Source organism: Acipenser ruthenus, chromosome 13 (genome assembly GCF_902713425.1).
Source record: "Acipenser ruthenus chromosome 13, fAciRut3.2 maternal haplotype, whole genome shotgun sequence".
In the NCBI taxonomy this organism is placed as follows: domain Eukaryota; kingdom Metazoa; phylum Chordata; class Actinopteri; order Acipenseriformes; family Acipenseridae; genus Acipenser; species Acipenser ruthenus.
The window spans coordinates 25,484,027-25,496,581 of record NC_081201.1 but is presented as its reverse complement, the minus strand read 5'-3'; the positions used below and the strand labels follow the sequence as shown (position 1 = coordinate 25,496,581).

The 12,555-nt window shown below is 36.0% G+C and overlaps 2 protein-coding genes across 3 annotated transcripts in view; one reads left to right on the top strand and one right to left on the bottom strand.

The window, feature by feature from the left end:
- LOC117418032 (ankyrin-3-like) overlaps positions 1 to 3,567 on the bottom strand; it is a 217,274-nt gene extending 213,707 nt beyond the window's left edge. The window contains exon 1 of the mRNA XM_059035820.1: positions 3,244 to 3,567. Within this exon, the coding sequence (XP_058891803.1) occupies positions 3,244 to 3,291 (48 nt within the window). The 5' untranslated portion in view covers positions 3,292 to 3,567. The remainder of the gene's footprint in view (positions 1 to 3,243) is intronic.
- A 3,806-nt stretch (positions 3,568 to 7,373) lies between these two features.
- On the top strand, positions 7,374 to 12,409 carry LOC117418033 (cyclin-dependent kinase 1-B-like). Of its 2 annotated transcripts, none has more exons than XM_034030554.3 (8): positions 7,374 to 7,486; positions 8,692 to 8,736; positions 9,199 to 9,355; positions 9,676 to 9,799; positions 10,121 to 10,291; positions 10,464 to 10,627; positions 11,559 to 11,700; positions 11,981 to 12,409. In XM_034030554.3, exons 2-8 carry the CDS (start codon positions 8,700 to 8,702, stop codon positions 12,095 to 12,097), a joined length of 912 nt encoding a protein of 303 aa, XP_033886445.1. In that variant the 5' UTR covers positions 7,374 to 7,486; positions 8,692 to 8,699; the 3' UTR covers positions 12,098 to 12,409. The 2 variants fall into 2 exon arrangements, with proteins under 2 accessions (XP_033886445.1, XP_058891834.1); XM_059035851.1 differs by lacking the exon at positions 7,374 to 7,486 and adding an exon at positions 7,537 to 7,652.
- The last annotated feature ends 146 nt before the right edge of the window (positions 12,410 to 12,555 follow it).

Below are 12,555 nucleotides of genomic sequence, written 5' to 3'. Positions count from 1 at the left end.
AGATTACCTTTTGAGAGGCATTGAATGGTTTAACTAATAAGTGTAATTATAGTTAATCTCCTGCACCTCAAGAGCTTTTCATGTTGAAACTCATGTGATTGTACCAAGTCAACCACTAGCCTTGGGTCCTTTTTACTGTCAGAAATGTGATTGCATATGTTAGTGTTGCAGGGCGCAGAATAACCGACGGCACCAGCGGCAATTGCCACAGTGCCCAAGCTGCTTGCTGCAATGCCTCCCAAATTTTAAAAAACTTACGGCAAAAGTTGCCTGTAAGCCTGCCCGTCATTGCCGCCAGTGTCCCTCAGCACCAGCGCATCTGATCTGCTACCCATTCACAAACCTGCTCAGCGTCAGCTGGCCCTTTTTGTCACAATTGAATTTAATTCTGTCTAATCTTATCCTGCGAGAAAATGACTCATCATAATGTATTAGTGTCGTCACTCTTTTTACTGTGCACCTCCCAGCACTAAGCCATGAGAAAGGCTTACTGTAGCATTGGTTAATGACGGGCAAACACAGGGAGATACGCTATTAGACTGAGCTCAATATGACCGCGCTTCTGTCTTTTTTTAACATTCCCTTCACTGACATGGCTTATTTGTGCTAAAGCTGTATCTAAGCCTCTAGTCTAATCTATGTATTAGTCAGTGGTGTGTGACAAGTTTAGTAGAAATATCCTGAATATTCCCCAAATTACCCTTTGTATTTTTTCATTATTAAAGTTGATGTTGTTTTTGTAAATTGGATTTTTATTTTTACAATGGAAAAGTGTCCTAGATTTTATTTTTTGTAACAATTAGGGTATGAATCACTCAGAAAACATTGATTTGAATTACAATTTCATCAACATAAATCGCCTTGGTGCCTTTAGGTTGGATTTATGTTTTGCTCCCTGGAACTGCCTTGGTGCCCCTGAATCTTCACGCCTAACAAAGGCAACATTGCCTTGCCCTTCATGACCTTAACTTCATGCCCTGGTGTTGTATCAACAGATATTGGAATGTCACGTGAACCACAAGTTGCATAATACCTGCATCACTGTCAGTATTCTATGGTATTAGGGTATTCCTATCTCACTGTAAAAAATCTGAATTTGGAATTCGGAAGCAAGATATGTATATGAAGACTAGAATTAAAGCAGGAAACTATAGACAAAAGTTTAAAAAGTTGTTGAAATATTTTTACATGCACATTTTCAGTAATAATGTCAATTTTGAGGTTGTACCCAACAGCTTTTAGCATAATTGAAAAGAACTTTTGATATTCTATATGGTATTATTATCAACATGAATTAGAGCATTTTGCATTGAAAAGAGATGTGGGCGTTCACAATTCAGGGCACCATTACACCATAGAGCAAAAAGTAGATTTCATATGGTTGGAAGCAAAGCAAAAATAGCAGGGATGACATACTGTAAGAGTGTGTTATTCCAGTGACTTAAAATGTAAAACAGCCACTTGTTACTTTATCTATATTGTTGTTTCAGTACTGTTTCACTACTGTCTTTGAAATTGCCCATCAGTTCCAGTCTTCTGTTGCCTAGGAAGTGAGTGTCTTAACAGAATGGCATTTTGATTGTGTTTGACTTTCAGAACAGTGAACTTAATATGACCTGCTGGAACTGACTACATGCATATTTATTGGTTAACCCTTACATAGTGACCATAGGAACCAACAGGCATATACACATACACACAGATGAACCCGCTCTATATCATGATTGCTGTGCAGGCATCATTTGTGATGTAAAGCGGGTTTTATTTTATTTAACGTGACCCAAACTTTGTGACAAATTTGAATTTAAAAAATGTTAAATAATCTGGCATGTCACAATACAAAATAAATTAAATAAATACAAAAAAAAAATCTATTTAGGGTTAAATTGCTTTTTTTTAATACGAAAAAAAAGACCAATAAATTATTGTATTTGCTAGAATTTATACCGATTCATACATACAAGTTTAACATGGGCAAGTGCTGAAAAGCTATGCATGTCATTTTTAATGCGCATGGAGGCTTTCTTACAAAAAGAGGAGCTCCGTCTCAGATTTCAAATTAACAAGAAAGAATGCCTATCTAATGCATACTTTAAAACAAGGATTCCCCTATAGTAGCTTGATTAACTTAGTGGGGGTGCTGAAAGCCATTGAGCAAAACTGTAACCCCTGCATATGATGGAAGCCATGCAAAGCCAGAGCTGCTGCTGCACCCCTGATTCATTGGATGGGTTTACAACATTGTTCTTTATTTCAGCCTTCTGAACTATACTCTGTCTGCAGACCTGGTTGGCGGTTATGTTTGTTTATATTCCCCAATTGTAGTTTTAATCAAAGTATTTCCCTTCTTGAAACCTGCTCATCAGTAGGTCACCCATTGGTTAGTTATGCTGCTACTACCTACAACAGTAATGAAATGTTAATGAAATAACATCCAGCTGTGAATAGCTAAGAAAGCTAAGGGGTGGTTTTTTTTTTTTTTTTTTTTTTTGACATTATATTACAAATTCTAATAGTGCGAACAATTATGGTAAAAAGAAAAAATGGATGCGCTTTGAATAGGACAACTTTAAATAGAAATCAAGCTATCCTGAAACCACTTGCCTTGGTTTACATTCCTGTTAATAGGACATTTTCATCAGGGGAAAACAAAGTCCTAGCACACACACACACACCCACCCACATCCTGTTAAATTCTTGGTTTAATAATTTATTTCAAAAAAGCCTTATTCAAATATTAAGCTTCCGCGGTCCAATAAGGAAGTAATAATATACATTGTTGCATAATACTTTTTTTATATTTCTGTCGTATTGCATACAGTACAATTTTAAGTCATTTTACCGAAAATCCGTGTGATTAAGCTTACTTTTTAAAAAAAAAAAATGCCCACAAATTAACTATAAAGTTATTGCATTTTAAATCTGGTGGCAAACTTTGCTTCGAGTAAAGTGAGCGGCTATTGACAGCAAACCCTCTTTTGGATCCTGTTCCACTGTCTGCAAAGGGCACGCTGCGTCCTTTTAGTTTACCAGACTTTGCAATTAACCAGCATTGCAAGTACAGTGGTCAACAAAAACACCAAACATAAAACCGAATGAACTTTTTTATATTTACTTGACTAAGTATACTTTTTCCAACTTCATACCTGTAGCTTCTAATGGTGCATGTGAATTCATACATTAAAAATAAAACAAAAATGTAACAACCGTGAATCTCAACCACATTAAAAAGTGATATCTCACCTGTATAGCGTCGTTTTCATCGTCTCCCGAGAGGTTGGAGGAGGCCATGTTGCAGACTTGTCAAACTCCCGTTTGGTTTCTTTTTTGGTTTAGTATAACTACTGCAAAATCCATAAACACCAAAACAAAATGTCTTGTACTTTTCAATGTCTTTATCCTTGGTTTTGGTAAAGGGTTTTTGATATTTCGATGAGAATACAGCAGCTGTGAAAGTTTCCAGTCGTACAGGTAGAGCCCGCTACTAGTAACAGATCAGAACGAAACTGCGGTCGAAGTTGAAGTGATGAGAATACCTAGTACAACATGCTTGCTGTACTAAAATCCACGGCAGGCGAGGTTGGGGTGCGGTAAGGTTGTATGGTATGTATGAATGGAAAGGTACAACTTATGTATGGACAATTTTAACTGTTTAAAATACTACCATGCATAAATCATTTGGACATCAGTTTTATAATCACCAAAAGTCATTATTTTGTTTTCAGCTATGAACTTGTTTTGGTAATTAATCTATAAAGTTGGAAATAACTACAGTATGATTGTTTATTCTGCATGTTATTTGGTGCCTTCAAACTGGTGTTTTTATTGAAGGAAAAAAATTGACTTGTTTCATTTTATATTGCTCATTAACTAGCAGTTAAATAGTAATATTTCTCTTTTCATGTTGTTTTTGTGTCGTTTACCTTCACCCAAACACATTTTACATTTGCATTTTTTTGTTTCACATACTTTTAACAGTTAAATAAATATCTCAACAAATTTTACTGTCAACAGTCACAATAATATTCTTACATTACCGCATAAAATGTTGAATGTACAGAGCAGTTAATATAAAAGCACCCATGTTGACTACTCATTTCCCTTTCTCTAAACTTAAGACCAATAAAACACAAATATTTAACTTTCTTCAACCCTATAGTTTTTTTGAGGTTACTTACTGGCAGTATAGATTTGTACTGGAAAAAAGAAAACCAAAAAAAGCTGCTGAGCAGAGATTTTCCTTGGGATTAGTCACTTCAAATTTTGATTGTTGGTCTCTTATTATTTTCCCCCATTGCTGGGTAATTTCTCCATTGTATCCTCCCTTGTCCTTTGAGCAGTAAAACATTAACCTACATTTTCTCCACCATAAAAAGAATATTTACTTTATTTTTCTTATTTGTACACATTCAATTCAATATGATGTTATTATAAAACAGAAATGCTTTTGTCATGCTATTAAACATAACCTTCATAAAACACATATTGCAATTTAAAAAAAATATATCATTTTTTCACCATCCTCTCGTAATGTTTGAATTACTGTGCTGGTCAGTGATTGTTTTGAAAGAGTGACCTCTAGCTGTGTAACAAAATATAGCAGGGACTTTAACTGTTCAGTAACACGTATTTAAATTCAAAATGACCTATCAGTATGATGAAGAAATTGCTGATCATGACGTATGTACAGAATAGTATATAATAAGAAAAGGCAAGGAGTAGTTTAATGAACATTGGATAGGTGGTATGTAGGTGTTTAGGACCTAGATGAGTTGTCACAATAAAAAAATACCTTCTTGTGTTTGACATATGTAAAAATGTAATGTAACATACTGATGGTTAGATGTGCAGATAAAGAAACATACCCCACAATGTGATACTCCCAGTAACTAATGCTAAATAATATTAATACCAAGTTTCATCACATTTAATAAGTGGCTTTCCAGATATATACATACGTATGGATATTCAGTTGAGAGGGTGCAAAGATGAAAGTGTTCAAAGGCCACAGCAAGATAAGTCTTCTGAAAAAAAGCATTTTAACCACCGTCTTTCCTATATGGAGCTTATGTACTGTGGAGATCAGAAATATATTCCACCCGTAAGTGTTTTTTCAACTCCTAAATACCTATAGTTCACAGTGAAGAATTTTAATGTTGCATCCAAGTGAGAACATTGCCTTAACAAAACCTTAAAAAAACAACTCAATTACAGTGAAACTATAATTCTTTGGTCACCATAAGCAACTGAAGGTTACAGGGTGGTTACTTAAGACAGACAGCTGCTTATTCTATGTGACTGTCATTCACCTATATTGACAAATACAATGATTGTTGGATTTACTGTACGATAGACTATAAATACAGTGCATTCAGGTTTCACTGGATCCGAGCCAGGAAATGTCACCAAGTACAAGATTCCTAGGGATTGTGTACTACATGTGTCCACTGAACCTAATCCAAGAGGGCCATCCTGCACCAGATTTGCAAAGTGTCTGACATACTGTACTAAGGAATGCATTATTAGGTCAATGCTGAAAATATCAGCTCTGTAGTAATATTTCTAGACAGTTAAAGACTTCATGAATGTATTACTGATCATACTTGCTCTCAGCCTCTGATATATTCTAACACACCAAGCATCCCTTTATTATGAATGTGACATGCTTTTGTCTGATAGTGAACTAACCTTCTGCTACAATACTGCAGCCTTTCACATGGGACCCCGGACATCTGAAGCAAGGAACACAAGAAAGAATAAAGATATTGTTGCAAAATTTACTGTTATGTTTCAAAAGTTAATGCACTTTCATTCTAAATTACACCCGATTTGAAAATGCTTAAATAGTAAAGAAGAATTGATTGAATCAGTACTGAGGAATGCCTGTGTTTCTTTCTGGGTTACTTACAGGACAGCATTTTATGGACCCATACCATGGCTGTAGGATTAAAGAAGAAAGAAGTGTACCAGTAACTTGCTGTATCATGTTATAGGTGAAACCCCATATCACAAAGTGTCAGTTCTGTTTAGGTACCCACAGTGCTTTATTTAAGTTGAGCAACATACAAAGCCACCTGAAACTTGCTCAATACACAGGTACTACAGGGACATGCTCCCACAGCAAGAGTCTGCTTGCAGATCACGGTTACAAGCATTAAAACAACAATGCTTGTAACCCTGCTCCTTTATTAGCATACAAGAACTCTCCCAATTCCCCGCTGACAATAATGGTGTTATTTACACACCACGTCGCACCCCCTGTTCATCATCGGAAATAATGAGCCATCAGCTTCATCATCACCTCCCGGCCTCCACTCTATGTACAGTAAAATTGTAAGCGTGACATGCATGCATATAAACAACCATGTCTACATAGATTCTGATTCTCTCAATAACTTGTGGGAAAGAATATATGAATATGTTTTATCACAATTTGATCAATGCATGCGACATACTGTACAGATATATCCATCTGCATATCGGATTTTCATATTCCCAACTTGTGCTAATCAATGTCCTTCTTTAAGTTTAATGTAAACCCAAAGTCTATTGTATTTATGGGCGCTTATGTCCCCATATTGCACAGTAAGCTTTTCAAGTAGCAACCACAACTAAATAGGCCACAGCAAATTCAATTCAGTCCTAGCTTTCAGAACAACAACAACAACAATAAATGCCAATTACTGCAGCTTCAGTAGCTTGTTTCCCCTCCTGTGATGTCCCAGAAGTCTCATGTTCAAACGTCCTGTTTCTCCATATTAAGCATAGCATGTAATCAGCAGTAGCACAAGACTAATCTTTAACTGTTGAGGACAGATGAGGAACTAGCACAAAATACTCACACTTAAACCTGGTTTATAAAACAAAAATTTACTTGTGGGGTTGTCTTGCCTTTTTTCAGTAACTATTGTTCATTACCTGCATAAAGAAGACAGATTTTTAAATCACCATCAAAAATTGCTGCACCATTGCTTAATGTATTCCAGAGGACATGTTTAGAACTGAATGAATTAATAAACGCACACACACATAAACAAATAAAACATTTGCTTTGAACTTTGCTGATGTATAGGCTACACCATGTAAACAATAAATGTTTGTTCTAGTTGTATATAAAAAAATCTACAGGAGCTATATTTCAGATAAGTATTCTTTCCTATTTGGGACATTGAAAGGAAAATACAGTACTCAATTAGAAATAGTCAAATTATGGAACCGACCGCACAATATCCTTCTACGGAGAGATCCTAAAACTGTACTGCAAGTTTTGTTTTGTTTTGTTTTTTCGGCGCCGCACGCGTCTATTTTTCTCGGCGCGTTTTAAAGCCTCACTCCCGCTCCTGGGCTGCTACGTTCTGATTGGTCCCTTTGAAAGTAATCGAGGTCCATGATTGCTTGGATTTAAACTGCAGCAGCGCCGCGGTCAGTTTGAAAGGCATTCATTCAGTGGAGAGACGAGAAGATTAGAAGCAGCCGTGGGATAAGTGTATGTTTTTATGTAGATATTCCTTTTACGGTTTATAATTTCAAATATTTAAATCTTTTGACTATGATTTCGGCATATCTATATAGTCATCTGTCTTACAAAAGTATATGTACTGGTAATAATACTTGTTACGATTACTTCTGGGTCTGAAGTCTATACTGTCTGGGTACGCAGGCTTCCGTTTCCTCAACATGGGATTGTACTGTAAATGTTTAGTTCTTATTAAATATGGAGTTTTTTGTACATGCACATTTAATCAGCTGTAGCTATACATTTTGCACGTTATATCGTTACATTGTTGTATTTAGATGTGTACAGTTTTTGTTTACACGTTAATAAAATGTGAAACGAGGTAGGCCACATAGGGTAAAATATATACAGGCAGTATCTTAAAAGGCCGATATCGTTTTAAAGCAAATTGAAATAGTCTGATGCCTTATATAATCATGACACGGTTAACTCGTGCACTAGTAGTATGCCAGGCCTAGTCATGTCTCGATGGGCCGACAAATACCTTACGAAATTAAAATACAATTATTTATTATTATTATTATTATTTTTGCTCTTATGTCTTGTCATTATGTTTTGGCTGTCAGCTGGAAGTAATTGAGTTTAAAGTCGTCCTGTAGCTATTGCTAATAGGTACAGTTTGTCAATTGTAAAATGTAAGATTTTAATAAGGACAAAATAACCTGGGCTTTGACGTGATTTAGCTACTTTAACTTCGCTTTTGAAAACTAAGTTCTGATTTAATTTATTAAAATGTAAAATTGTTTGTAACAGGTTTACATTTCCTCAAACAAAGGGTTCTTCTAAAAATATGCAGGCGGTATTGTGGACAAGGTATTTCATTGGGAATCAGATGACTGTTTTTAAATGTCAAGTCACATGGGGTGGTACCCTGCTGCTGAAGACGTTTCGTCCCGGGAATGTAGACAAACTGGGCTGTGTAATGAAAAGATGGCTAGACCTGCTTTTTGTTGTAATTACTTTTATGGACCGTTCAGACTTTGTCTGAATTCCATTCATATTGTATTTATTTTTTTGTGCTGTTATATTTATAGGGCTGAAAGAAGTAAACTGAATTTTACAAAAAGTTTTAAGCTCAAGGCAACAAAACATTTCGTGATGCATGTGTTCTGTGACGTGATTTATTATTTATTTATTATTATTATTATTATTATTATTATTATTATTATTTGTAGGTTTAATTATGGACGATTATGTGAAGATAGAGAAAATTGGAGAGGGTGAGTATCTACAATGATTGTTCAAGTTACTGTTTCCAAAAATAAGTTTTATATCTTGAATGACAATTCCATATTTTATATGGACCAATAGTTCAGCGCATCCAATAATGTTTAAACTGACTTGCTTTGGTCTGCTAAACTGCGTTTGACAAGCTATCGCTAGCAGTGGAGTCTTTAACAAGTTGGGGTCACTAAACTGCAGACTACCCAAATAGTTAAACGTTATACTGACGTGTTTTACATAAAAGGCTAAGGGTATACATTATGAAATATTGTTATCGTAGCACTGCTCTTGTTTTACAAATAGCACTGTAATTGTGCTTGTTTGATATGTACATCCAAGCATTTGAATGTTGAATAGTGATTACGATTTTGGAGTTTAATCTTGGCAAGACCTGTACAAATGATTTAGGTAATGGTGAATATATCCATGCTGAGAATGCTAATGTTCTCTTTGGATAGGTACCTACGGAGTTGTATACAAAGGCCGGCATAAGGCTACCGGCCAGGTGGTGGCCATGAAAAAAATTCGACTTGAAAGTGAGGAGGAAGGCGTTCCCAGCACAGCCATCAGAGAAATATCTCTGCTTAAAGAACTACAACATCCCAACATAGTTTGGTGAGTTATAATTGAATAACTACAGCATGTTAATGGACAAGGGGTTGCATGTGGTGGTGGGATGATCACATGTGCTTAATTTATGTATGGAATGTATTTAAATTTGTCAGTTTGTTAAAACAAAGTAGCCTGTAGTATTGCAGCCTAACACTAGATTTAGCAGTGTACTCATTAAATGCACATTTCCTATGGGATAAGTAAGAAAATATTCTTTGAAAAGTCGCTGGAAGTTTAACACTAGAGCAGCCATATTGCAACGTAGCCATGCTGTCCCTAATGCCATCTAACAATAGGTAAATCCTAAATTCATTTTTGTTCAGTCTTCAGGATGTGCTCATGCAGGAATCCAGACTCTACCTTGTCTTTGAATTTCTTTCTATGGACCTAAAGAAATATTTGGATTCTATACCTTCTGGACAGTACATGGATCCGATGCTTGTAAAGGTGTGAGAAGTGCTTTGCTTCATGGCCCTTTTACCCACCCATGCATACCATAAGACACTGGGTCAGCTGTACATATTAACTTATACGGTTGCGTACATGCCATCGATTTGCAGTAAAATTCAAATTGGTTATTTGTAAAATGGCCCAACAAAGGATAACCTATGTGTTATCTAAACCTGCATACCTAACCTTTTACCTGTGTGTTTAATTTTTCCTTCCCTACCCCACTATTCACTGTATGTATACTTCTTGTTTTGTTTTAACAGTAACACAGTTTAAAGACAAAGCAATCTGGCTAATTGTCTTTCTCTATTCCTACAGAGCTATCTTTACCAGATTATGCAAGGAATAGTGTTTTGCCATTCTCGAAGGGTTCTTCACAGAGACTTGAAGCCACAGAACTTGTTGATAGACAATAAAGGAGTAATTAAGCTGGCAGATTTTGGACTGGCCAGAGCCTTTGGAATTCCAGTACGAGTTTATACTCACGAGGCAAGTGATTTTATACATCTATGCTACTTACTATCTATGCTACTTACTATCTTGACTGTCGTACGTTACATTTCAGTACTCTGATGACATGTGCATATTGCAGTGACTGGTGCTGAGATCTGGTCTTGGCTCAGAATGCTCACAGTAAAGATTCTTTTCTTCCCCCTCCCAGGTGGTGACGCTGTGGTACAGAGCCCCTGAAGTATTGCTTGGTTCTGCTCGTTACTCTACACCAGTAGATGTATGGAGCGTTGGAACGATATTCGCAGAGCTAGCCACTAAGAAACCCCTCTTCCATGGAGACTCGGAAATAGACCAGCTGTTCAGAATATTCAGGTATGATTTATTTAACCACAAAAAATCAGGTTCTGATATTTTGGTCTGAATTGTGGCTATTACAAAATGGATTGTGGCTGTTTTATATGCACACCCATTCATCTGTTTAAATAATTACTCTTTGGGCTACAGTTATGAAATCAGAGGGGTGTTCATTTTACATATGAAATCCCATTTACACCACTAAGTCACATCAGTCCCGGTAATCAGACTGATTTGTACAAGCTATACGCTTTATTATTAGCGAAGGAGACTTCATGTGTCACTGTGTGCTGCTTCTGCTTTGAGATTGATTTCAACAGAACCAGTAATTCAGTGGAAGACTGCTATGCTGTGAATGGGGGTCTTTGTGGCATTTGGTTACCCAAACTCTCCTGTGTGCTGTTGTCACAGGATAACATGACTTTGAATCCCAATTAAAGTGAATGGTGGGGATTCCACTTATCACCCAACATAAGAATAAGGATCAATATTGTGCACTGCATCCATGAGAGAATTGACCAAATGAACTGACATTTCATTGAGCAGTATATGCTGCCTGGGGTAAATTAAGCTATGAATCAGCAATCAATGATTAAGGTATTTTTTCAGGCCTTGTCTTTTTGTAGTTCATAAGGCAACTCGCTTTACTGTGTTTTCAGGTCCATTATCAGCCATTAATGGGCATGGAGTTGGTTACTTCATCAACAGAGTACAAAGTTCATAGGTATATCCTTTTTAGCTGGGTTATTGAGAGGCGGTTGCATTGTTAATGGGTGACATTGTATGTCGATGTAGTGGAATCCTAACTGATAGACCTGTAACCTTTTTTCCCCTATATTATTTTTCCCGTCTTGGGTACTGTTAGCCCTGTTTTAATGAAATAGTTGGATTTGTGCAGGTAAACTCTCTTTTGAATACTGGCTCCTAAGTTCTTCCTTCACTTTGACAGGTCTCTGGGAACTCCAAACAATGATGTCTGGCCGGACGTGGAGTCCTTGCCAGATTACAAAAACTCGTTCCCCAAGTGGAAATCAGGAAGTCTGTCATCCCTTGTGAAAAATCTAGATGAAAACGGCTTGGACTTGTTAGCGGTAAGGTCCTTTTCCATTTTACAATTGTTTGTTTTATTTAATTGTTTATTTACTTTTAAGTAGTCAACTTTTTCTGGTTTTATTTTTCTGGGGTTAAAACATTTTGATCTAGAATAAAAACATGTTTATTTGGGCTTTAAATCTGGTCAGGCAAGCCGTGCATAAAGAGAGATACCAGTAGATTAATTTGCCACAAACATTTGCCCAAATACTTCAAACTGTCTTGTGAAGTTTGTGAAATAGTGCACGGTGCTTTAGAATTTCTCCTGTTTTTTTGCAGAAAACACTCATTTACGATCCTGCAAAGAGAATATCAGCAAAGCAATCCCTTAACCACCCTTACTTTGAGGACCTGGATAAAACCAACCTGCCTGCAAACACAATCAAGAAAGTCTAACTGCCTTGGATTAATTTCCATTTCCTTTTTGTGAAATCTAACAATGGATTTATGTTTAACTTTAGATACTTTTCTTTTCAGTCTATATATAAATGTCTTATTTTTCCTTTCTCTGCACGTCAGCCTTTTGTGTTGTGGAGTTAGTTTTGTATGTGAATTTTTATAATTCAGCACTCTGTAAATAGGATTTTTTTTATTTGTGTTCAGATTAAATTGTGATGTGTACTACTGCTGGAAAGCAGTGTATATAATTTCAATAATAAAGCGCACCTTTGAATTACCAAAATACTAAAATGCAATTAAAATGACAAACTTGTTTGTATTTTATTTATTCATGTATTTAATACTTTAACATACAAATATTACATAATAGTTTAATAAAATACTGTTACCAAACCCAGATATGTGGCCATTTCAGCTTTTGACATAGGTGCTTACGAGATGATGAGATATAGCAA